The sequence below is a fragment of the Pyrgilauda ruficollis genome, unplaced genomic scaffold (genome assembly GCF_017590135.1).
Source record: "Pyrgilauda ruficollis isolate IOZ18807 unplaced genomic scaffold, ASM1759013v1 scaffold32, whole genome shotgun sequence".
NCBI classification, from domain to species: Eukaryota; Metazoa; Chordata; class Aves; order Passeriformes; family Passeridae; genus Pyrgilauda; species Pyrgilauda ruficollis.
This window is the reverse complement of record NW_024524600.1, coordinates 1,394,214-1,421,620: the sequence shown is the minus strand read 5'-3', so window position 1 is coordinate 1,421,620 and position 27,407 is coordinate 1,394,214. Positions and strand designations below refer to the sequence as shown.

The 27,407-nt window shown below is 38.2% G+C and overlaps 1 protein-coding gene across 16 annotated transcripts in view; it reads right to left on the bottom strand.

The window, feature by feature from the left end:
- Nucleotides 1–15,657: 15,657 nt before the first annotated feature.
- Nucleotides 15,658–27,407, bottom strand: part of ANKS1B (ankyrin repeat and sterile alpha motif domain containing 1B) — a 404,705-nt gene continuing 392,955 nt past the window's right edge. For 10 of the 16 annotated variants that reach the window (XM_041474291.1, XM_041474292.1, XM_041474293.1 and 7 more), the window contains 4 exons: nt 27,160–27,246; nt 22,389–22,526; nt 16,964–17,131; nt 15,658–15,858 (listed from right to left, as the gene is read on the bottom strand). In XM_041474291.1, coding sequence (XP_041330225.1) covers nt 15,748–15,858; nt 16,964–17,131; nt 22,389–22,526; nt 27,160–27,246 — 504 coding nt within the window. In that variant the 3' untranslated portion in view covers nt 15,658–15,747. The remainder of the gene's footprint in view (nt 15,859–16,963; nt 17,132–22,388; nt 22,527–27,159; nt 27,247–27,407) is intronic. The other 6 variants (XM_041474295.1, XM_041474296.1, XM_041474298.1 and 3 more) reach the window with 1 other exon arrangement.

The window sequence follows — 27,407 nt, the reverse complement described above, 5'->3', positions numbered from 1 at the left end:
TACAGGAAAATATTTCCCATGAGGAACCAGGGCAGAAAGTTCTCTTCTCTGAGATCACTAATGAAATTCTGATGATAAAAAAAACCTGACCACAGTTTAATGCAGAGAGCAAATGATGCATGAGCAGAGTTCAGAGACAATTGCAATTTTGAAGTGACTAGGAAGCAAACGGCACAGAAACTTGAAGAAATGTGAGATAAATATGACATGCTTGGATGTTCTGGAAGAATGACAGCACAGAAGTGCTTGTTGCTGGAACTGAGGAAGCTGTTCTTCACAGGAGGTGATGTTGGGATGGTTGCATTCACATATGTAGAAGTCTGGAGTTGGCCATAAGTATTTGAAACTGAGGTGGAAGAAGAGGAATAGTGATGAAAATGTCCAAAGAGCCAAAGAATAGATCTGATTTACAGGAAAAGTATGTTAAAATTCAAGTGAAAAATAATTAAAACAGGAGCCAGGAAAGCAACTTCTTAAATTTAAAATATTTAAGAAGACAGTTTACTGTAATAAAAAGAAGTCTTGCTGTATCATCAAATTTGGCTATTCTCTTGGATGTTACTTGTATTGTAAAGGAAACAAAAGTGAATTTGGCTAAAAGCAATTTTTATGTAGATTGAATATTAGTGCTCCCATTATGGTTAATGTCAGATCAAAATGAATCAGTCTACATTCAAATTTAATTAATGAGCATTGCCAATTTTGTCTAGTTCTATAACTGAAATTATAATCTGTTTTTCTGAAAACAATTAGTATACTTCCTATTAACCATGCCTATCAGTTTCTGTAGAAGTTTTGAGTCTCTTCACTTTCTCAATTAAACCTACAGCTCCTTCACATATCGCTTTTTTCTCTTTCCTTGGGAATTGTACCCATGTGTGATACAGCTGCTCTAGTGGATGCTTTGTATTACTTTAAAGTGTACCATTCCTCCAACTGCAGTGTTCACCTTCCCCCTCTCTTATCTTACACAGTTGTTTGAAACAGAACTGTGCACCGAGTGCCTGAGGTTTTTCCAAATAGATCTCTTGTAGTGCTGGAATGAGGGGGTAGAGCTGGAACTGATAACCTGTTGCCAGTAGAGGACTATCTTCCACCTCAAAATTATTTTGCCTCCTTTTGAAAATTGCGCAGTTAAACTTCCCATTACAGAACGCTGTGCAAATCACTGCTTTAAGGGGGTTTTTACAATTTTTTAATTCAGTGAAGTCTCTGTATGGGGCCCAGTTCCCCAGGTTGTATCTAGCTGTGGCATTCACATTCTCTGGAAAAATCCCTTCGCCCAGGATTTTCTCCTGGGAAGATGAGAAGCCTCAGAGAAAAAGGAAAACAATAATTATCTCATTTGCTTCTCCTATGTTGTGCTCACATGTGGAATGTGCTTGGAGATTGTTTACCCACAGGTGATTGTTTCACTGGATTCTGGCGGGAGTTTTGTCCCATTGGACAGTCAGTGCCAAGCTGTGTCAGGACTCTGGAAAGAGTCATGAGTTTTCATTAATATCTTTTTAGCATTGAGTAAGCATCCTTTCTGTATTCTTTAGTATAGTATAGTTTAGTATTCTTTAATATAATATAGTATCATAAAATAATAAATTAGCCTTCTGAGAACATGGAGTCAGATTCATCATTCCTCCCTGCCACGAGGGTCCCTGCAAATACAGTATCTAGCCACAACACAATCTGTCCCTATCACTGCTCTCCCGAGGTGTTTTGCAGAAGCTGATGCCCTTGCAGGTTTCTGGGGAAAGCCTGAGACTCTGACTCAGGTGGTTTCCTCGGCCCTGCTGGAACAGAACGTCACAGGGAGGCTGCCTGCCCTCATCTTCAAGACGGCACAAATCCAGAATGGCAGCAGATCGCAGAGAATTCAGGTATGGTTTTGCAATTGCTAGCAGAACACAGCCTCACAGCGTCCTTTGGAGCTCTTTGGTTGCCCTTTCTCCTTCACAGCAAGTACAGACTCCATGGCAATGCCCAGGAGTGGAAAAGTCAGCCTTGGGGCTGTGTTTGCCTCAGGTAGGACACCTGAGCTCTCAGGTGTATTTGTCCACCTTGTGCTTTCCTCCTTGTGTCTACTATGGAGGCACAAATTTATTTGGGTTCATAGATGGTGATGATGATGCCCAAGAGCTCTGAGGGTTTGTGGCATCTTATTTCTGTAATGATTCCAAGAAAAGCAGAAGCCAAATGCCTTTACTGTTTGGAGGACAGGGAGGGTGCCAGACACTGAACACTTCCAGTATGATACCTTTTTCTTTGTTTTCTGTGCCCAATTTCACTTTGTTCTTTTAAGCTAGGAACGGGGCACAGTCACGGACTCTGCCAATTTGCAGTAAGATGTTAAGCTGAGACAAGGCTTGTTTGTGGCTGGAACTCTGCAGTAGATTGGCAGTAGATTGATTGTGTTTTTCAGCACTTCTAAAGCTTCTGTGGGGTGTGCTGCTATCCATGTTGATGTTGGTATTGATGTGGGTTTTTTTTTTTTTTTTTTTTTTGGGAGCTGGGGGCCAGTGGTTTTGGAGCACAGATGCTGGCTTTTCTTGGGTTTTAAGGGGCTTTTCTTCCAGATTAATTCACTGCATAGCTTTCTTCTAGGAGGGGTTTTTATGAGAAACCTTGCAACTAGATTTAATAGAGGCCTAGGCTGAGACTGTTAGGGTGCATCCTAAAGGAGTATAAAGGAGTCAGGTTTTCAGTCTGCACGTGTCATTGACAGCTTCATCACTTCCTATATCTCCTACAGTTGCACTTGAGGGATACAGCACAACAGAGTGACAATTAGACTAGAACTATTTAAGCTGCCTGTGTGTGTTTGTTCAGGAGGATGAGAAAGCTAAAGTATCTTATAAGTGTTTCAATAGGCACTTTCTCTCTTGGGGCCTGACTGTTTACAGCACAAATTAGCTTCCTGTGCTTGTTTCCATTTAGCAAACCATATGTTGTACATAGGAGAAGTGCTCTGAGAAGGGTTAGATTCATGTCCTTCAGGCTAGAGAGGATTCTCGTTCTGTACTCAAGAGGCATCCTCTGAGTACTACTTAGGATGCTGCAATTAGATTCCATGTGTTTATGTGTATTTTTAATCTCTTACTGTATTAGCTTCCTTCAATTTACTTGTGTCTCTGATTTATTTTTAGCTTTGTTCAGTTTCTCTAATAATGTATGACCTCAGATGAGTTTTGAAAATCATGACGTTTAAAATAATTCAAAATGAGGCAAAGAAAAATTTACACTTTCAAACTCTTCAAAAGTAAACATGATGCTCCTTAGGTAAAGCATGTGTTATTTCTAATTTATAAATGCGCATGAAGTATGCTTGATATTTAAAATACCTTTTATTTTACTTTTCTAAAGCATTAGACTCTTCTAATTCTTCTCTGTAACTCTATAGAAAATAAAACTTCTGTATCACTTTTCTATAGTACTTTCTAGCAGCGTTTTATTTCTAAAAATCATATTATTTGCCTGCCATATCCTCCAAAGACAGTAATAACTGTTCATATTCCTCTTCCTCATTAGAGTCAGTATTTGGGTTGATAAGACTTTGTAGCCTGCTGGTTCAGACTCTTACTTCAATGCTAAGAAATCTTAGTCTTGACACATTTTGAGAGCACATTTTCCTGTCCCGGAGTAACAATGAAAACATTTCTTTTTGTGCTTCCCGGTTATAACTACTTAAATTCCTCCTTTAATTTAATATTTTGATCAGTACTGGCTGTTGTTTATAAGCCCCTTGGCAGAAGTAGTGTAGGGAAAAAAAGATTAAGGAAAGCCTGAAAAATATACTTATGGTTTAATAGCTCTGAAATAATACCTGAGAGGAATAGCATATTTTTAATCTGAGGCTTGGAAATGCTTAGAGCCTTCTTAGTAGAGAAGAGATGAATGAACAGACATAAGCATAGGCCAGTGGAAATTTGTCTCTAAATGCAGATCAAACATTTTGATCTGAAGAACCCAGCCTGAAGCCAATAATCATGTCTTGATGGTTGAGCACTCAGTAGCTACACAATAAGGTAAGGTATACTTAAGGATGCTGGTAGCTCCTGATTTTTTCAGCGTATTTGCACGATTTCTTAAAAGGTGCTGTGAGGTTTATTTAAATTCAGTACAGGATAGCAATATAGGTTTATATTTCCAGCTGAGATGGAGAGAATGTGTGGTCTTACCAATATGCATCTTAAATTTCAGGACTAGAAAATAAGAAGAGAAACAGTTTTAAATAGCTTGAACAGCAGAAATGTTGCCTAAATTTTACCTCTATTTGAGTATATATTTACCAATAACATGAAAAAAGGTCACCTGAATGTGTCTGAGTTTTCAAAGCATTTAAAGATATGTTTTAATGTCTTGCAGATGTTGCACTCTCAATTTATCAAAGCCAAAGAGTTGTAGTTTCTCCACTTCAAAAATTATAGAGCAGATACTACTTTTAAAAAAAAATATTTCTACACTACCAAGTATTCAGGTATTAAGTTGTTGTTTTGAGTCAGTAGCTGTTTTTTTGTAGTCTGAAACACTGGGTTTGAGGCAGCTCTTACAGGAACACATTCATTCAAAGAAATGGTTGAGGGGCCAAGCTTTACTTGTGGAAGAATTGTTTTTCACTATGAAATTGTATCAGTGAATACCTGCCAGAGATAGGTACAATTCAACTGAACTTCAGGTGACCTGGAATTTTCTTCACAGCATTGCTTGATAATTTAAATTTGGTTAAAAAGATTAAACACAGTCAGTAGCAATAAGTGATAAGTCCACCAATTTGAGTGTTTTATCTCCTTTTCCCAGAAATATCTTTGTTGAAAGGGTTAAACTTTTGGTAGCTATAGAAAAAGAAGTCTGTTCCCTGAGCTATGATCTACTTTTCCTCTTAAGCTTCTCCTAGCTGTGAGCTCTTTACATGTTGCAGTTTCTCAAGCTCCTGTACTACTCCTTACATCTCATTTTTAGTCCTTAATTAATTATGTCAACCTTCCTTCAAATGAGGGGTTCCATTGTTCAGGGTTCTAGTATTGGTAGTGTGAGGGGAAGACTCACTGCAGCAAAGTTGGACTTCACTGTTCTTTTTTATAAATCACAAAGTGACTCTATGGAATGGAACATTTTCTCAGTTTGTTCTGGATCTCTCTGGTTTCTTCAGCGTGTAATAGCAAAAAAAAGAGTGATCTTTAACAAGCTGTTACATTTATGTGTTATATATCATAAAGCTATTTTTTTGCTAAAATACAAATTTAGGAAATTAAGATCATGTTCTCTGAAAATTATGATCTTTTCTATATTTATTTTTATTTTTCATACAAATTACATCTCCTCCTTTTCAAAAATTAAGCCACAGTGCTTCCAGCTCATGCAATTTATCCCTCCATTTTGCTTTACTTATTTTGCTCTTTATTTGAGTTCTGTGATGGGTTAGACATTACTTTAGGATTGTTATGTATCTGCCAATGAGTTTGTTTTGTTTCTCATTTGGAAAGTGGGAATTTGATCACAGTGAATACTTTGAGCAGTTAGCAGCAAATACAAGAGGTCTTAACTTTGCTTTTGTGAGAAAGAATATATCATACTTTGGATGTCTCAACTGGAATTAATAGGTGTGATAGGAAGTAAGGGACTTGGATCTTGAGTGTCTTCTGTTTAGAATGTGTTTTTAGCTACACTTGAGCTCTAACAAAATGTTTTTTCTATTGAAAATGAGATTTTTTTTTTTTTTTTTTTGGTATTTCTAAATGGACTGTTCATTGCTGCTGAGATCCCTTGAAGGGAAAAATAGGAATGTTCACAAACCCAGTCAGAATGTCAAAGTGAGAACTGCTGAGTTAGGTATTGTAACCCAAGGACTTAGACCAAGGGGAGGACGGCAAAAATTCTTCCCCACAGGAAGTGAAGACAAGACTTGAGCAACCACTGTCAGAGATGAGTGGCACGGACAATCCAGCAGCAGTGGCACATTCAAGGTGTAGCTCCTGTAGTGGTGGTGTTTTTGTGGTGACTGGCAGAAGCAGCACATTTTTTAGCAGTGAAGCACTTTTCACTTACTATTCGAAATACAAGGTTTGCTCTTGCAGATTCCTGGGCTTTTTCATTCTCTAAGCTGCTTTTAGAGGCTGTGTTGAACAGGATGTTCAAATAATTCTGGCATTTCCTTAAGGACCATGTAGATTTTGAAAACTGGGTATCTTAATCCATCTTTCCCTTTCAGAGTTGTTTTTTTTCCCAACAAATTCTTGTTACACTAAACAAATGAAGCCATATAGCAAACATTTCAGTAATCAGGCCAACATGGAGTACTCATAAATTATCACCAAGGAGCTCTAAATCTGTCATAAACTCTTACTGACTGGCTCACAGAAGTGTTTATGTAATTGAGAGGAACTATAGAAAGGAAGTTAAGTCTCCTTTTACAAGTTAAATCAACTACAGCGAGATGAAAAACACCCACACATTTGGCTTTGGATCAGCAGAGATGTTCTTGAAAAGCAAACCTTTATGAAATCTTTATTATGAAACCAATTTCAAAGTGTAAAAAATTATGAGTTTTCTAGGTGTCATTGATTGTACTCTGCTTGCATATTCCTTGTATAACAGGGTATCACCTTGATCAGGGAGTCACAGAATTGGAATCATTCCAGCAAATACATTTTGACATGGTTGGGAGCACAGATGTAATGTAGGATGTGTAAAAGCTGGAAAGCTTTGAAAGGGGGCCAAGAAGTCACAGTTCCACAGATGTGAAAAAAGCCACCACACCACCAAACCTGCTGCATGAGATGTTCTCTTACATGACATCCCTTTAAAAAAGGTGTAGAAACTGCAGTGCAACACAGAGAAATATATTAAGAGATCATGTTTATAATATTTTAGAGTCAAATTAGAAAGTATAAGAGAAACTGATAAGGGTTTTTAAAGCAAGGAGTGAAATTCTAATAAGAAAATCAAATGAGGGATTAATATTAAACCTATGTAATTAACAAAAAGAAGCCTATTCCATTGATCACAGTGACACAGTTTTGAAATATGATGTTGGAAATATGGCATTGGAAATTGATAATCTTAACAGAACAGGTAGCAAGGATGCATTTGCTCAAACTCAAGAATTTTGGATCACCGAGTCTGAAAGAAAAATTGCCATTTTTCTGCAACAGATAAGATGAAGAGTCCTTTGAATCACACCTAGTAAAATTCATCACACTTCAAAAAAAAAAGTGAAATTCCAAAAGGTTGTGAATTGTTGCAGTTCTGGTGTTTTTAAAGAGGTGACCAAGGCAATTACTGACCTGACATCAGTCCTGAGGAAAACAGTGGAATGACAGATTTGAGGTTATATGGAAAAGTAGAGTCTATTCTGAGCACCACAGGATTTTTCTAGGCATTACTGGCTGCTGTGGTTTTTTGAGAGACTGGTTTTGGCAAATGTTACTGACAGATTTCCAATTGTTTTGCTTATTATTTTTTTTACTTATGATTTTTATTTTGTTCTTAATATGTCATTGTCAATACATGAACTTTGGATTTCTTACAGGTATTAAATTTATTATCACACCATATTTTGTTCTGAAATAAACTTGTAAAATCATACACAACAAAGGAATTAGCTCTTAATTCCTACATCTCTAGGCAAAATTGAATCTAAACAAACATCTGAGGTAAACATTCTGTTTCTGCTTAAATGCTTCCAGATGTTCTGCATGTTTCAAATGTTATGGGTTATTATAAAGCTATTATTATATTTCCTTGCTTTACATGTCTCACCTAAAAATAGGTAGAGAAAGGAACTTCAGAGACCCTCTGATAATGTTCCTTGCCTCAGGTCTGCAAAAGTCTGCTCTAGAGAAGAGACTGTAATAAAATACTAGGATTCAGGGGTTTTGTTGGTCATCTGAAGATCAGGAAGAATTTCATTCTTGTACTGTGTAATTTGATCTTTATATCTTTTCACCTTCCTATGAGATTTCCTTTAGGATGTGCAGTATTGAACACAGGTGATCTGTACCTTCAGGTGTAATAGATATATTTTCGTTTCCTTGCAGATTGCATCATGCCAGGGCTAGACTTCTGGCTGGGAAACAGATATCCCAGAGTCAGACTGGGAGGAATATTTCCCCCCATCTTTTTATTTGTCTATGGAGCAGGCTGCAATTACTTAGACACATATCTCTAAAGGGCTTTCCTGCCACACTGGGGGCTGGGGATCATGTTGGCACTGTAAGAGCCTCTTTGCTCTAGTACTTGTTGCAATCAGTTGAATTTCCCAGGTTTTTGAGGTACTTAGCTTAGTTAACTCTTCAAGTTTTATGTAAGTACAACTGAGTTAAATGTAATGGCTGTGACAGAGAGATGGCCATGGTGAATGATCTAATATCTTTTAATATTAACTTCCACTCATGCACAGCATTCCCAGACACTTGTATGTTTCAGTAGATTCACTCAATTCCAATGCAGAATTGTTCACTTAATCCATCACTGATACTTTTACAGACCTACATACTGTCTGGGGGGTAAATTGAAGAAAAGAATATTAGTCTTTGCAACATTGACTCAAGAAAGAAGTAGTGCTAGCCTCAACTACATACATAAGGATATTTTTGCTTAGGAAATGCTTAAGCCTGTATTTTTTTTTTTTTTTTGTAAATTCTGTAGCCTCACAATTATCACTATCCAATAATCACAAGTGGAAGAATGCAGACTGCACTGCACCTAATGCGGTTTTTAAATTAGTGTGGTCTATTTCTTTTTTCCTCATGGTGTCACTGTAGGATAAAGTTAATGCTCATTGGGTATTCTCGATACTGGAGCATATTTCCATTTCCTTTTTCTCACTGGCTTTCTGATTTTCTTTTATATGTTTAGAAAATATGATAACAAATATACCACCTTCAAATCTGAACATGTTCTCTCAAGCCTTGGCCTATCCTTAACACTGAGCATGAATTTTTCTTTTTCTTTTCCTTTTTTTCCCCCTAGGGATTTAATATTAGAATGAATTTAGCTTTATATAAGGGTGTGGAGAATTTGAACAGTTCTAATGACTTGAAAGTAGGAAATGCCATGTTTAAAAAGACAAAAAGGCAGACATCTTACAATCAAGGGAGCTTATGAAGTTACACCTGTGACTGACTTCTTCATCACACTGTACGAAATCACAGAATGGGTAAGGTTGGCAGGGACCACAGTGGGCCCAACCTTCCTGCTCAAGCAGGGTCATCCTGGAGCATGTGACACAGGCCAGCACCCAGGCAGTTCTTGAATATTTCCAGTAAGCTTCATCTTTCCTTATGTTGCTGTAATGTGTTTTGAATTCAGCTTTTATGACTGCTAGAAAAAGCAGTTTTCCTATCCAAGCTCAGTGGCAAGAAAAAACAGGAGAGAGAGAAAGGGAGAGAATTTGGTTTCATTTACAGACTGATGGCATGGATGGCATTTTTGTCTGCCTAGTTGTCACCACTTTATCCAGACCCACATTCTTGAATATATCTACTTGTACTTGTACTTGACTTCCACAGAAGGAAGAAAAGGTGGCACTTTAAGTAGGATTGAAGACAAATTTGCTTGTGGACTTTACAAGAGCAGGAGCCAGTTGGAGATGCTGTTTCCCATTCATACATTTGGAGCACAGCTTTCCTGAAAAGCAAGGGCTACAGATCATTTCTCTGCTTTCCCTCTTCTGCCTCTTCAGCAGGACACTGGTGTTTGGGCTGGTTGTAATGAGGATGAATGTGACTGTCTAGTCACTAGGAACAAAATCATTCACCAATTCCATAAAATCTACATCCAGTGCTTCACTTGTGGCCAGCCTCTGTCTAGCTCAGGGTATCAAGTGTGAAAGTTAACTAGAACCAGCATATGGTCAACCAGAATCAGCGTGGCCTGATAGCAGTAGAGTCAGTTTGCTGATTTAGCAAAGAAGTTGTTTCGGCACTGAGCAATTTCAGTAGAACTGAAAACTTTTCAGTAGAAGCCTAAGAATTATCCCCCTGTGCTTTCCACTGGGCCGAAAATCCTGCCAGGATTTCTAGCCAGTTAAGAGTCCTTTGTTCTCCCACTCTCTTCAGATGGTTTTTAAATATGCAATAACAAATATCCCTCTTCTCAGATAAGTGGCCACATCTAAATATTGTCTCTAATCCCTATGCCATGTCTCTCACTTATGTGCTTGTCACTGCCATGCAGTTCCTTCATGGAGTCAGTTGTTCTTTGGGCTGGTACTTTGGACATAGTTAAGTTACTCTTTCTAGATGGTTGCCTTGTTGACATCTTAGACATCATCTTCCAGTGAAATGTGAAGCAGGCCAGCTGAACAGCACATACTGAGAGAAATCTAGGACAAAATTAGAGTCCTGTGTGTGGCACAAACTGCCTGTTTTAATCTGGAATGGGAGATAAACTATTCCACAGTTGTATGTGCATTAATTGTCTAGCATGCTGCTTCTTTTCCAAAGGACAGACAAAATCTTCACAACCTGATGATTCCCTTGCCAATGGTTACCATTTTATGGCCATGCCAGTTTTTGGTGCTGAGATGTTGACTTTAAACTGCAAGGCACGTGTACTTTGTGGCTCTGCAGGCAAAGCAGCCTCTCACAAACTTCCTGGCAGAATAGCAGAACCAGAGATGCTGAGTGTTTCTTCCTGCCAGCTTTGAGCAGTGGCTCTTCTGGCTTTTAATAAACACCAGGCCAGTTTGGAGGGGTCACTGCATCCAGTCTCAAATGCAACATCAACATCTGCTTTAGGAAACCCTCTAACTCCACAAACACAGAAGTTCCCTGCTGTTTGTCAGGACTTTGTGCAGTTTTAAGCCCTGTCCCAGCAGCAGTTTTTTACTGTGCATATGTGGCGGTGTATCCCCCTCTCACGCTGGCCCACACTATGATTTCAGAAATGCTTGTTAGGCCTTGGCCTTGATGAATGACAGCTCAGCTAAGCTCCTTGAGCTTATCAGAAACACTGTGTGCTCCCAGGAACTTATTTTGGCTAATGAGCTCCCGTATTTTAGTGAACAGTCTTGGAAACCTATTTTTCTTGCCTGCCTAAAAATGCAAGTGTAACACTGCTTTTACAACTGAACTTTTGCAGAGTTACTGACCTGAATTGGGGCCAGGATGGAAAACTGCTGTGACAAAAGGAAACACTCTTGCAACCCTATAAATAGTGGTTCTAAGTGGGACCCTCGGAGCTCTCCTGGACCAGAGAGGGCTGCAGCCAGCAATTCACTCTGAGCAGGACACTCCTCCGAGCGAGAAAATTCTCAAGTTCACTCCTTTTGTAGGACCACTGCCAAAAGCCATCGATGGAACCTGGGCTACCCCTACTCCTCGAGGCTCAACTCTTCACCCTTCAAAATGATGCTAAGGCATCCAACATGAGCACTTCACTGATCCAGAGGGGAATTTTTCACAGGTGTGCATCCACACTCCTTTAATGTGTGTCTGCCAAGTGTGAATATAGTATTGCAAATCATTGTGGTTTAAAAGCAAACAGCTGCTTCCCTTCTCCCCAATCCCCTCCAGTGAGAAAGGGACAAAAAGGCAGAGATTATGGGTAGAGATAACAATTTACTGGAGAAAAAGCAAGGAGAGAAGGAAAACAAACAGTAACAGCAAACAGTACTCATAACAACAATGTGTAAAAGAGGTGATTTACATACAAAAAGGTGCTCACCACCCCCATCCAGCTCCACATGGCCACCAAGACAAGGACAGAATGGTGTATGTTACCCACAGCCCAGAAGCTACTCGGCTCTTCCCGAGACAAGAGACAAAGGACAATGTGGCAGATGCTCCCACAGCCGGTGTCCTCCTTCCCCAAGCCCAAGACAACGAGAAACAAGTATGGACAAACATTCCAAGGCAGACTGTCTGCATGGCACTGACTGCCCTGCTCCACATCTGCACCACCCCAGGGGTTGTGGTTACTGCTTCGCTCCTCCAGAAAAAAGGAACAAAATGGTGCCAATTTCCGCTGTGCAGTCACCTTTCCTTCCACCTGGAACCATGTTCCCCAACGATGGCCTGGATGGTTTAGAAGAGCAAGCCAGCCACACCCACACACCTCTAGGCTCTGCCCCTCTCAGCAACAGTGAGAGGATGACCTGTCCTAGCCAAAACCAGGACACACACGCACTGTCAGTGTTGATCTCCGTAATTCGTAAGTACATTAGATTCCTACGTAAATTAGGCCTGTGTGTTACTGTTGTGCTCATTGTAAATTCTAAAGAGTCTTTTCTTAACTTGCTTAAATTAGGCTGTCAATGAAGTGCTATTAAAAACTTGAGGCCTAAGCCATTAATCTAGTCTGGCAAAAGCATCTACTCTGAACGTTGTGACTCAACACGAGGGTTCCCCTCCTTCCCTTTCATCCTTACACTTTTCCATCCTTAACCTTTTGCCATCCTAACCTCCACACAGACAATGTTAGACTGATTTTAGTTTGACTGATTTTAGATTTTAGTCCAATTTTTCTCTGTGTGCTTCAACTATGTAGTTCACCAATGGACTGCATTGTGCTTTCACTTTTTTATTAAACCTGCTTTAGCTGATACCTTTGCCAGTGATTGATTCTTTGAGCAACCTAAAACACCCATTCACAACAGCATATTAGAGACCTCACTACTCACATAATTCTCAAAACCCTTTGTCATCCACATTTCCTTTGGATTTCAATTTGCTTACCTTCTCATGTCAAATGCAATCTACTTCTGTATCAGCTCTCTTCTTTTGCCTATTCTCCACCTTTCCACTCTAAGTCAGTCATTGGAATTAACTATTGGTTTTCCAGCATCCAAATGCTCCAGCTTCTTCATATGCCTTCCCTGACCTGCCTCTGCTTCCCTTTTACCCTAGAGGTCAAGAACAGCAATTTTCCTGACTTTCTCATCCTGTAGAGGTCCTCCCTACCTTCACTGTTAAGACTGACCATTATCCCCTTACTGCCTATGCACTTCCATCATACCAGGAACTTAAATGAAAAGTCATCTCAACCAAAAAAGACAAAAGATCAAGTGGTAACTCCTTTGGATTAGTGCAAATTTGTAGAAGTCCCTTTGGATCTGAAGAAAGGACTGCTGAACCACTGTCCCCTGCTAGAGGAGACCCCATGGACTTCTCTCCAACTGGCTTACACTACTATTGGTGAGTAGATGGATATGTTTCCTTCTAAAATCCCAGGTTTCTGCAAATACAGAAGTCCCTGATGTGTGTTAATTCTTATCTTTCCTTCCAGTTTAAATTTGCCTGCTGTGGGCACTTCAGTTGTTCACTGCCTGTGTCCCAAAACCTTCACACTCAATTCTCTGCCCTAGCAGTCTTTCATGTCTTATCTTTCATCAGTCCTGCTAGTTATTGTCAGTCTCTCTTGCCCCAATTATCTCTCCCAAATGAGTTCAGCTGCTTCCTGTGCCACCTTACCTGCTTGACATCTCTTTGATGAACCTAGATCAAATTCTTCCTGCAAGGTGGCAGTCCTTCCTGTTGTTTCACACCTTTCCTTTACATCTGCTTAGAGTTTTGCTGCAGCTCCTGTCTCATCCTTTAATTTTAGGGGTCACTCAGCTGCATAAGAGGTGCCCCAGTTTCGTACCCTGAAAACCTGGCCCATTTGTACTTTACGTGCCTGAAGTGAATGTGTTTTAACATAACTCCTGCACAAATCTTTACAGGATGTGATTAAATATGGGAAGTCAGCAGTTGAGTAGAGCATGGAAGAACCAGTTAATTGAGGACTTCAAAGTGTGATGTTTTTACCATCTGTAAACAAAATCTGTATTGCAAACCAAAATTCTCTCCACAGCAGTTCCTAGATTTCCTTGGTACAAGATCCAAAGCTCAGTGAAATCAGTGAAATGGGAGTGGGGGGATCTTTCACTGATTTTAGTATCCTTTGCATCAGGCCTCTGATTTCCCTTAGCAAGGATAAAATGATACACAAAGCTGGGACTGTACAACTTCCTTTTATTTTGTGTGCTTTTATAGGATATAAATAAATGACAAAATTACAAAATTTATAACTGGAAGCCCAAGCATATTTACATAAGTATTTGTTGCAGTGAGGCTACTATTTACTGTTCTCCTATACAATTTTCCTTTTGGTACCATATTTTTAGTGTTATTTTTTTTTTACTGTCAGTTGACTAAGTACATATCAACAGTGAATAAGCAAAAATATGTACAAGGAACTATTTTGTTCAAGTAAATTGAATACTGTATTAAAAGGATGTCATCACTCAGCGCTATGATTAGGTTTAACTAAACCATATACAATTATCAGTTTTAAACCAAGTTCAATTATCCATTTTTTGGAATATACCAACTGATGATTCTAACTGAAAAACCTCAGCTGGATATGAAATAATAATTAAAAAAACATTAAGACAACCACACAATTTATCAATATCTCTATAATGAACTTCAAAATGATTCACAATTTGACTGGAAAGAACAATATACATTAAAATGTCATTTTTCTCCTATAATGATAATTTTACTGTTATAATTTCAGTTCTACATAAATATACATCATGGTATTATACAAATACTCCACAGACATTAAAAAAATTAAAACACTTTAAAGAAAAAGTAAGTAAATCTCATTTAACCAAATATTAAGCAAATGCTTAATTATTTTGTTTCATGAAAACATTTTTATTACTTTGGAATTTTTTTCTTTTTCTCGCTGTTTTTATTTAGAAAATGTTTTGCAGTAGAATTTTATCAACACTCTTCCAAACAAGCTTTCTGTGACAGAAATCTTGATAGCAAAATCCATGGTTTTCACTTTTTTTAGAACCACTGAGATTATTTTTTTTTAAAAATACTATTAGAATTCATGGCTATAGCAATGTTGAACTGCATAAACTATATGTAGGTGTAGTAGAATGACCATCCCACTTTCATTCCAGACTGATCACACAGAACATCCAGTGCACTGATGCTACAACTCTTATAATTTTCATAATGCTGCAATAGCAGTCATTTACTTAACTTTAAAATAAACAATATTTCTCATAATTAATCTGGCTTCCTTCCATAAATATTCATATGTTTTCCTATAGTACTTCTCTTCCATAAAAATATCTAATAAATGTTTTCTGTGCATTATTAATACCTTTTTCTAACCATTCATAAAACTCTGATCCTTTGCTACAATGCAAGAGGTTCTTATTTCTGTAGAGGATCAAAGGACATCAATGATTACATATAAAATCAGTGCACACAGAAATCAGGGTGCCCAATTTCTTGTCACTTTAATGAATTCTTTATTCAACACAGTAATTATTAATGAATTCAGTGGTTTCACAAATAATCTATTTATTAATTCTGGTTCTATTTCAATTAAAAACTGCCAAGATTTAAATAAAAAAACCCAATCAAATACTCTACTCGTAGGCAGCATTAGTATTAGTTTAGAGACATTTCGTTTTTTTTTTCTTTAAAAAGTAGAATTCTAAAATAAGAAATCAAAGAAAGCACTGTGGCAGAGTCACAAGGGAGAACTGCACGAAAAATAAGGTTTCTCACTCCTCTTGTGGACTGTAATTTTAAAAGTCTTCATATAGAATCATTCTTCAGTCAGTGCTGCAGGAAGAAGAACATCACCAGAAATGACTGTCAGCCTTTTTTGTTAGTTACAAGGCCACTCATACAGTGCAGTCTTCCTCTCTGCTGGATTGAAACGTTGCCATAAAGGAAAGGCTGTGCTGTGACTGCTTGGCGTGCAAGGCACAACAAGGAACAGGGGGACAGTTTTGTATCAGAAAATTGTAGTTTCATACTTGGTATTAATGCCTCTTTTGGCCTCTTGTCCAGGTTCAACAATCCAGGGTAGATTCGCAAGAGTCTTTTGTTCGGATGGATCTATCTGCTTTAAGACAAATGCAAACATACAGACGGGTTACCATCTCCGTGCACGGCAGCTTGAGCAGAGGGTTTTTCTTTAAACTAACAGGGCAAATCCCGAATTGACAAAGTCGTACAGCAGCAAGTATGGTGGTGTCTACACTCCCATGTACTCATGGCTGCCTTCTTCTTCCTGTTGAGATCAGAGCTGTGTTTACCCCCAAGCTATAGGGCATCATAGTTCATTAAAGCCACACTTCATCCTGAGAAGTCTGTTCGCTAATGAGACAGACGATGGCATCAGGAAATGTTTCTACTTAAGGTTTTATGGAGGAAGATTCTGTGGCAATGGATGACAAAGTGTACAGTCATACATTCCCCCCCCCCTTCCCCTCACCCAATAATTAAGTGTCATAAAGTACAATTCTCACATTATAGTCAGTGAATATGATAGTGTGCGGTCATTTTTCTCCTCTCCCTCCCAAATCACCCTGTGCCTGTGTTCTCAATTTATAACAGTTTTCATAATTTTTTTAAAAGGTCTACTGTAAATTAATATTTCTCTGTCATCTCTGCACTTCAGGAGGGCACTTTTACGGCAATCAATGCATATGCTTCAATGAGCTTTGTTTCTTAGGAGTCTGTGATTAATACTGAAAAGGTATATTGAATCCCAGATCAAAAACATAAAAAAAAGAAAAAAAAAAAAGAAAAGAAGTTGCTTGGTCTGACAAGATAATTGTTAATTGATTTGGATCTGTAATTTGATTAGGGTACATATGCCATGATTGTATACCAAACAAGTTAGGTGATACATTACGAAAGTCCATGAAACCAGAGTTTGAGAGGTATGCATTGATTAAACTGAATTAATTAAAGTTCAGTAATTACTGTAAGACACAAGACTAACCAAGCAACATCTTAATCTGGAGAAATCTGAAATAAGCAGTTGTTTGAAATGGCTGCCAGTGCTGTGGTGACACAACCCTGGCAGCTGATGAGCAGAGGTGGCATGATGGGCATTTCTGACTCAAGAGGTACTTTTATTTGTACAGCTTCTAGTATATATACTCTTAACTGTATAGCTGAATTTTGGATTTTTTTTGCATGCATTACTACCTTCTACTTACCACTGACTTCCGAATACTAACACGTGGTTTGGGAATAGGTTTAGAGGGTTTGTTTTCAAAGCTTTCGGGGAGGGTTGAAGAATGACCCCCTTTTCGTGCCTGTAGTGCAAGCTGATAGGCCACCTCAAATGCTTGTCCTAGTGTAAGAATGATTTCATAAGCTAAATTCTGGAACAAAACAGAAACAGTTAAAAATGAGGTGAGGTTGAATTATTGTCAGATCCATGAAGTAGGGTAGTGATTTGCAATGTAAATAATTAAAATCACGCTGGTAATAGGCTCCTCAGTCTCTGTGATGTTTACATCTGTCATTTGATTTCTCATTGATTAAAAACCATCTAAAAGTAATTTATTGTATTGAAAGTAATTACTTCTAAACCCCTTGAAAATGTCTTACTAAACATGAAAACATGAGTGGGTGAGCGTGTTGTCATCTCTTTTTAGAACAAGTACATTAACCTTCCCACCTTCCCAACTCATCCCATGTCTGCTGTTCTCGGGATCCAGCCCCTCTTGCACTGCTGCAATGTGACATTCGGCCTCGCTCTATTTCAGAACTCCTGTGCTGACCCATCCTCCTCCAGAGGCAGCAGCCTGACGTGCTGCTTCCCTGGGCACATGCCTTGGGGTGCTCTGTGCTCAGCAAGCAGCACGGGAAGAGGCTGCAGCCGGGGTGTGCTGCTTTCAGAGGGACAAGGAGCCAGGGCTGGAAGGGTGTACTCCGAGTGACAGACGCAGTGCAGGCAGCTGTGTGTGCAGGTCAGTGCGCTGCTTCAACTGCGTGCTGCACGTCCTGGCGAAAGCTTCTCATGCGCTTGTTTTCTAGAAGTAAAATTGAGCTCAAACACTTGTGTAACAGCACTCCTGTAAGCAAGGGGAACGGAGGTTAGTGGGCATAACCAGAAAAGTCTGGCTATTATGCCTAAAACCAGTTCAGTGTTATAGGTGGAATACTTTAAATCCTCTTTGAATATGGGGAAGAAAACCTGTTGAAATATTTATAAAGAATGAATGAGGTATCAGAGGGGTTGATATAAATATCTTTTCAGTACAGTTACACATCAATGAAAAAGCAGCTGGGAGTTTCAAATTTGACCTTACTCTAAATGGTAAGTGAAGTCCTATGGTAATTTTTCTTCAGGTTTGTGGGTTTGTTTTTGTATATTTATTTTCAGGCTCCTACTGGAGCCTATTTTTAGGCTCCTACTAGAGCCTGTTTCTGGGCTACTAACTCTGCAATAATCTTTAGAACCCCTGCAGAGCAAAGGCAAGCCTGTTGGCTTGCCTCCATATGATGTCCTACAGTCCCCTTGGAATAATTCATAAATCTTTGATATGATTCAGATGTTACTCTCTCCTTCCTCAATCTCCATAGCCTATAGTAGGAAGCAATTCTGCATTGCTTTGAACCTAGGTGATCCCTTAAAATTCCCACGTTTCTGATGCTTTTTCAAATTAGTTTTGTCTTTACTAGTCAAGTCTAACTGTTAAGTTTGCAGAAAGTGAGAAAGAAATGAAATCCACTTGGAAGTACACTATTTTCAACCCCTTCAATCATTAAAACAAAGTTAAATGGACAAGCATTACATTTCAGGCCTTACACTTTAATTTCCCTGAAGAATTTCCATTCCTTTTTTATCACTCATGTATACTGATATAACACAGGCTAAATTCAGCATATTTTGCTCATTATAAGAGCTTCTCATAAAGGTGCCAGTTCTGCTCTGTGTTAGGTCAGACAGAAAACAATTATACTCCTGCACTGGAACTTGCTCTCTGCTATTACGACTACAGCCACAACAGGAAGCCAGCCAAAATTTTATAGCTTCCCAAATAAAAATGCCTGATTTGATAGTTGTAGTCTCCAAATTATCTCCCCTTTAACTTCAAGGGAAACTGTCCAGAATTGAAAAACACTGAGGCTGCAGTTTGCCAGTGGAATAATAAAAGAAAAACTAAAAAGCCTGTTATGAAGTGCTCTGCCTTTTAGCAGAATACTGGCCAAGGAATTAAGAGCAACAAGAGTATAGTTAAAAATTTAGAGAATAATATAATTTGAAATGGAGTGTAATTTAAGTGGGATAAGAATCAGCTTTCGTGACAGTAGGAGAGTTTACTATATTATGATGGGATTGTCTGCAGTGGATATTATCAATATTACTGAGGAATACATCAGCAGGACAAGGCTGTAGGAATGGCTTGTTGGAGAATATGCAAGCTGCAATACTAGCAGGACTGAGAAAATACACCACCCAGCTTGGCACACAAAAAGATCACTGAGACAGGCCTGAAAATTTGGGAGATAGGACTGGAGACAGACTGAAAGTTTGCCATACTGAGGCATAAATTTAGTTTAAGTCCTGCATCTTGTATAAAGCCACTATTATCTGTTTTCCTTTGTTGTCTAAAATGAAAAAAACAGGCCTGCCTGGGACCTGAAAACCATAAGAAACATGTAACTGCTTCTCTGGTTAATAAATATTTGAAATATAGCAAATAAAATAGAACATCCACTGTTCTGTTCAATATTTGGAATGCAAACTAAGCCATAGCTTGTACATAAATTTCATACATTGTATACTGTGGTAGAGCCTTGACAAAGGGAAGCCTGCAAATGGAGGCAAGGAGGGCTTTAAAACTGTACCTTATGAAATTTTTAAAAGTTATCTGAAAAAAAAAATCCCATAAATAAATAAATTTGGTTTGAGGAATTTCCCACCTCTAGTACTGGGAGAGGATTATGAGGACCTGAGTTGTACAGGTAGAAGCAGGATTCCCTTCAGGACAGGGGTGGAAAACCACACCAAAATCCATTGTGGAAATTCTTCTGATGGAATGAGGAGATTATTTGAACTAAGAAGTTCAAGTTCCAAAGTTGAAAAGCACGTGGCGCACAAGGAAGGACAGAAGTCTCCCTCTCCGACAGACGCTTAGCACGGATGCTGCAGAGCCCCTGGCTGCTGTAGGAGACACTGACTCTCACAGCACCCATCAAGCACCCATCAAGAAAGGAGACAGAAATGCCTGCGGTGCTTCCCGGGCTGCTCCTTGTGTGGTAAGGCAGAGAGGGAAAGGGAGTAAGCCAATGCCTGTAAGCAACAATTTCTGGGAGGTGAGGAATGAGGTGAACTGCCTTGTTTGCCAGGCAGAGCTACAACTCAGATCTCCAGCCCAAGTCTGAGGATTCTTCATCTTTAACTCAGCCAGCCTATTACAATGGCTAATTGTTTCCTTACATTTTAACTGGTGTTTTTGTTGTCTTCTATTCATAGGTGCACTGGGCAATGAAGGATTTTCTGATGGAAATTACTTTGGGTATCTCCAATACACAAACCAGAAATTGATATAGGAGCTGTGTTGATGGTTTGTTTCTCCAGAGGGAATCCTTCACTCATAGATTTAAGGCTGCTTAGTAAAAGAATGAAAGTGAAGTGGATCTCAAATATTGAGCGATAAATCCCCCCAAACGTTCTCCCCTTCAATATTCTGTAATAATGTCTGATGTTTTTGCAATTTTGATTGTAGAATTTTAACTTTGAGTTAAAGTTAAATGTACAGTTACTCCTAAGTAGTATCAGTAACGCTTGTGGTTGCATGTCCCTACACTAAAATAATTCCCCTACCTATAAATAAATTATTCTTGCCCACATTTCCTGAGAAACTAAAGGACCCAAGAGAATGATTTTTTTTTTCCATAACATTGCATATATTTTATTACCAAAATATATATGGTTTAAAATGCCTTAATTTAAACCTTAAATTAAGGTTTAAAATTTCTACCATTTTAAACCTTAATTTTCTTAAAATTATTGTATTTCTATCCATTGGCAAATGGGCAGAATTGCTTCTATTAGCAAATGGGACAATCAGTTTAACATAAACATTAGGCTTTAAATAGAAAATTTAATTCACACTATGCTTGCACTCTGAACATCTAGCTAGTTTTCATAGAGCTTGTATTTTCATCAAAAATGCTAACTCTTGTGACAAACAACACAACACAAACAGAGGATATTTGAGTAGATAACACCCAGTTGAGGATTAGGTTGCAGAAGAAAACTAAGACAGTTAAAGTTTCCATATTGCTTAAAATAGCCATTTAAAGTGCTTGGGATCTTAAATGCTCCTCCTAAGGTACAGGAAGTGGGCAAAATGTAATTATTCCTGGATCACTTTTCTTCCCTTGCCAAGAAAGAAGATGAATTTCATCTGCAATACCTGCATGTATGTTTCTGCTTGATTACTAAACCTATAAATGAAACTGCAGTACTTCAAAACCATTAAGTAGAATTTGAATAGACCAGGAGAAATAATAACCTCACTCAATCAGTCTAATTTCTGTTGTTCACACATCACTAAAACCTATATAATGTAGCATCTTGTTGATAATTTTTCTATCTATTTTTAACACAATATCAAAGTTTTCCTACTCCCTGTGGATACCAAAATGTCAGCAGAGAATTTAAATAACAAAAGCACTCAGCCAAAATGCTAGAATTCCTCTAACCTACCTGTACATCTTGTTATTTAAATTCTCCCACACACTATTGCTGTGCATGTTAACTATTTCCCCAGTTCCAAATAAAAAGCTGCAGTTCAAGGTATTCTGTTCTTTTGATTTAACTTATTTATATTCATATAAGCTTGTTTCAAGAATTCATGCACATTATACTCTATTAAAATATTTTTTTCTTGAATGGGTTTGAAGTTTTAATAACACCTTAAATTTCTCTTGTGCACAACTCAAAGAGTAAGTTTTCTTAAAAGTTTTGGACTCTAAATCTTAGTCATAAAATCTTTAGCCACTACTTAGTTCATCAAATTTAGCTGAAAACTGCATGACTGATTAATTAATACGTGTTCATGATTTCTTGAAACCATAATAGTTTGTGTATCCCCACCTGAAAGATATAAGTATAGGAAGAAATGACTAATTTTCCACCAATATAATAGGAGCTCCAAGGACTTTTGCTGAAGAAAAATTTCGAGATATGTAGGCAAGAATTACAGAACAAGGAAATAAGAATTAAAGAATTAATTTACTACTTTCAAAATAAAGGCAATCTTTTGGTGTGTACTGAGATTTCAGAATGGCTGGCCAAATATACTTGTTACAACCTTTTGGGAGCCTTAGGCTTATAGCTTAGGTTATGAGAATCTCATGTCCAGACTTGCTTGAAAAGCTGCCTGCTAAGTTTACAATCAACAGCTGAGGTGACAGAGGCGACTTATTTCCAGTGGGAAATGAGATATCAAAGAAAATCTTTGCTCTACTCCAGAAATGTCCCTTATCGATCTTTTCCTGGGGCAAATTAACAATGCCTTCCATTAGTCACCATGAATATATCCTGAAAATGTTTTAACAGAATAAGTAACTGCGACGAATAGAAAGAACTATTAAATGAAGTATCTTCTATAAACTGACCACATCAAACGCAGTGAACACGTGGCAGTAGTGGTGATTGGTCTTCAAGTCTTTAGTGATGTACGCAAACGTAGAAAGGTCTTCGGGGTCTTGTGCAGCACAGGAAATGTTACGGATTTCATGTTCGGCAATAATATTCTGTTTAAAAAAATTTCAATTTAAAAATCAATTTAAGAATGAAAAAATCAATTTAAGAATTAAATTTAAAAAGGTGTGGCTTTACATTCACATTTGCGTTGATCTACGGTACCAAAGTATTTCAGAAATGTCCTAATAAGAAGATATTTAATATACCTCATGTGAGATCTTACACAGGTATTTGGAATTTTGACCCTCTCCAATCGCCAATTGTCTGGTTGGAAACCATTATGTTCTAGAGTCTTCCCTATGAGACCACTTGTGCTTTGCAGTTTATTCAGGTTCCTTTGACAAAGAGACATCTTTCCTGGCACACAGGACACAACTTCATAAGATGCTGGTATAGCACTTCAAAATTGTATTAATAGATACAATTTCAAAGCACTATACCAGCATCTTATGAAGTTCCTGGGCTTTTGTATAAAGATCAAAATGGGACACTGTTTCAGTCTACTGACAGACAGGATCTGCTGAAACCCAGCAAGCTCAATGGCCAGGTTTTTGCGCACGCTATTTGACAAATTTTAGCTACAGCTCTTCAGGAGAAAAAAACCACCAAACACCCCTTATAACTGAAACTGTGAGAAATTTAAAGGATTCTGATGACTAAAATTATAACTATGGGGTGACCTGGCAGCTTATCTCCACTTACTGACAGCAGCATCCTGTAGGAGAGATGTAGGAAAATGAAACTGTTCATGCACCGAGCCACACTGCCCGCAATAGCCAATGTAAGCTATAGCACACTACTGGGAGAGAGGTGGGGCATGTCTGTCCAATGGAAGAAATAAAAGCTGTCTTAAAGCTTTGGAGAAAATTATGAATACTCGTTACATAAACTGCTGATATATAATTACTGTGCTCAGGCCAAAGGAACCATGAAGCCAGCGAAGAAGATAATGCAGAGTGGCTTATGATTAGGCCTTGCTTCAGCAACACGTTTCTTTAAAGAGAAGAATGATTCACTGAATAGGAATTTACTTAGGGGTTAGTTTACAGGATTTCTTGAATTGTAGCCCTGCTGGCTGTATCTCTGGCATTTCCACAAAAGCCCAAAGTGACATATCCTGCTTCAGCAGGACATCACTACTGCACCATGGAACATGTCACACCTGTAGTGTCCTAACTCTTCACACAGCCACCACTTGCTGCTGCCACAGCGGCATCTGTCCAAGTTAAAACAATCTCTGAGCACATCTGGTTTTCCCTCACCCCTCTCTTTTCCTTCCTACCTCGTTTCCTCCACCTCCTTTTTTTTAGTTTTTTTTTTTTTTTTTTTTTAAGACATGCAACCAAATGATGCTTTGCCATATTTTCTCTCATTTGCTAAGTGGCAACTTTCCCCCTTGCTGTAGGTGCCAAGTTAACAAAAAGAAGTGTTAACATATCTAATAGAAGAAATCATGATTTAGGAAAAATCTTAATAAAAAGCCTACCAAATTTCAAATTATGGTAAAGACTGAGATAAGGAAACTTTACTGAAGAAAAGAAATAATCCTCTTAAATTGTTGCAACATACTTGATTATTTCTCTTTAATGCATTATTCATAAAAATGACAAAACCAGTACTTGTGTTTCAATACATGCCAATTTATAATGACATGTATAATCTCTGCTCAACAATTGCTTGCTTTTTATGTTACTTGAAGCATTTTATTTTCTTTGTTCTCAAATTGATAACTTTTACCCTCAATAAAGATTTTGATGAGAATTAGAATTATACCAAAACCAGGGATTTAGATATCCACAGATGGAGCTGTAATGCACTGTCATTGATGTAGTGTTGGCAACATTGTAGTTCAGAAAGCAGAAAGAATTCAAGCTTGGAAGGTCTTAAAATCATATGTGAAGTATTTATGCCAAATCATGAGCCACAATGTAATCACCTGAATTTATGCAGCATATGTGGAAAGAGTTCTGCTATGCTGAAACTTTTTCTAGGTGACTTGGGGTTGACAGAGGGATTTGCATTAATTATTTTAATGTTTTAAATTTAAATCAAGTGAATTTTAGAAACATACACTTATCAAGTCTGAATAATATAAAGTATACCTAAACGAAATCTTCTGGATAGAAATTGGTAGTGAAATTGAGGTTTTTTTCTTAGCTGCTGTAGGATATCCTCTGTGATCTCCTTTCAAAATTAAACATTTTTCAGTGATGCCTTTACTGTGTCCTACTGTCACATTTCAGTAGACCATGGCCTTATTCTGTAGGAAGTAGAAGGCTATGAACGAGCTTCCAGTTCTGGGTACACTCCTCAGACACTGACTGACACTGCACAGTTGTTCTAAAAATTGTCTTTCAGTTTGGCAAGAGAAACCTCCAGTGCTTCTCGAAAAGTGGGGAAGCTGAAAGTCAGTTCTGGTTCTGCCAAGGAAATACCTTGGAGAGAGCAGGTTTTTGCTAAGCAGCCTTCCTTTTGCTTGCCTAACTCATGCCAGCCAATCTCCCTTCTGGCAGAAATCACCCAGAAGTTAGGGTGAGCTGTGAGCCACGAGAAAATTCTGTGAGTCTGCTTTTTCCTAAGCAGTAATTTCTTTCTGGCCTCACTTTCAAGGAAATGGTGTCATGCCAAGCTTCGAGGCGCCACTGAAATAGCTGTCGTGGAATGAGGTCAGGGCCCCCTCGTCACCTGAAACTTTGCCTGCTGTGACTGGGAAGACAAATTCTTAGCTTGGTGGCAAAAAGGAAAAGGATGAGCAGCCATGAGAGCTGAGTTTTCAAGCACAGAACTGCTAGCTAGTTTTGTCATTAAAAACGATGTGTTCATTGCTCAGTGATGCCCAGTGCTGTCAACTGTAAGCTCAAATGGAAGCAGCACAAGGCTCTCACCTTAGGGGTAATCTGTTTGGCTCTTGAAGGAATTGGGAACAGCACACTGTGGACAAGGATGATAACAATGCTTTTGGGAGAGTTGCAGGCTATTACCTGGTTTTTGCAGAAGGGAAAGGCAGCGCAAATTCTGAACTAGAGAGAAAACAATCTACCACTTGAGAAAAAACATTGGACTGTGGCATATTTAACTCCATCAAATATATCTGTTGCACTACTAGGTTTCAGTGGGACATCTAGAGTCAACTAATACAATTTGCCAAACTTCTTTCAGCTTTCCATCTTACATAAGACTCTATGCACGGTGCAAAGAGACACAAGAAGCTCCTTTTGTTCTCCTGGGATTTTTTGTAAACCTAAGGACACTGCAGTTACATCCTTTATGCTACAGAGGAGATTTAAGAGCTGAAAACAGCACTATCCAAGTTGGAGCTAATAGCATTACAATGTTCTGATTCATGCCCTACACATCAGAGAACATAAAAGGAATGAGGGTTGTAGAAGCTCAGTTTTGAATCAATGGAAGGAAAAAGGAGCAGACCCTTGGAAGGAAAAAGGAGCAAATTCCATTTCAAGGAATCCCTGGTCCCTCTGCTCTGGCAAATATGCCAGACTTGAAACAACAGTAATTTCACCTCAGTTTTTCTTTTATGCCATCTTCTAACTCTAAATATGGCTTCCAAACTCCAGCAGAAGTTCACAAAACTGCTTCCATCCATCACTTAAAACACAGTTCTAGTTAAACTTAAAAACTGATTGATTTGGCAAGTTTGAAGGATACTGGGTTAGGTGTACTGTGTGGTTGGAATGTTCAGCAATACAAAGCTGCTATATACATTATTAACCTGGTCAGGTGGCTGGCTGTCAGATTAATTTTTATATTGCTTAGTCAGTTTTAGTCACATAGCAGAAAATATAATTTCTTTCCTGTTCATATAAAAGCAACAGTATGGATTGTATTTCCTTGCCATTTTAGACATACAAAGAAGAGAAATTAATGCAATTACTTTACTTCTCTTTACAGAGCTTGTACATTTTACTTTAGCTAAGCAATAATCCATTGCTCTATCCATCACTGAGTTCTCTGATCTCTTAGTTTCTGCGTTTGTGGCTTTGGTTGGGTTTTTTTAAAGATTTGGATGTATTTAGAAATGCAAGAAACAAAGCACAGGAGAATTGCCATACAGGAAGATGAAAAAAACAGGAATAGCAACTATTAAGAAGCTGCTGCAAGTCAGGTAGTTAAATGGCTAGCATCAAGAAAACAGCTCACAGAGAGGCTGTGGTATCTGAATGTCTGCAAAGCACATTCAAGGCTTGTGTTCCTTATTCTTAAAATGGCTGGCCCTGGATAAAACCGCTTCTTTATTCTTTATTGAGACATCTTTTTTTTATTGTTTTCTCAAATTATATTAATGAACATATATACATATATACACACACACACACACATATATTCTGCATATTTATGGAACTGTATAAGATTATGAAAAAGGATTATGGCAAAGGATTCCACAGAGGCTCCCTGCTGAATGTCTTTTGTAATAAGCTTGCATATAAGAGCAGAGTGCCGGACACAATGTTCTCCAAATCAGCCATTAATGCAGCTTCACTTGCTCTCCAGACTGAGTTTCTGGAGAATCATAATTACATTACATCCATTTTGGGCACAAGAGGAGAAAAAAGGAGAGGAAAACACAAAGTGCAAATCTGTCCCCTCTCTGGCCTGGCCTTCATAGATATTACTATTTCTCCTAGTTGTGAGAAACAAAAGGTAATATTCAGTAATTGCACATACCTTATTTGTGGCATCAATAAATTTGACTCCCTTGTAAGAGACAGACAGGACAATGGTTGGTACTTTCTTCATCTGTTCTGTAGACTTCTGAAATCAAAACAAAGATATTATTATTCTTAGAGTTGTGTTGCATTGCAATAACAGTGCTCTCTTCTTCTGATTAAATACCTAAGTTAAATAAATATTTTATTTTTTCTTCAGCCAGCTGTGCTCTGGGTTTATGCTCTCTTGTAGTTACAAAACTTAAA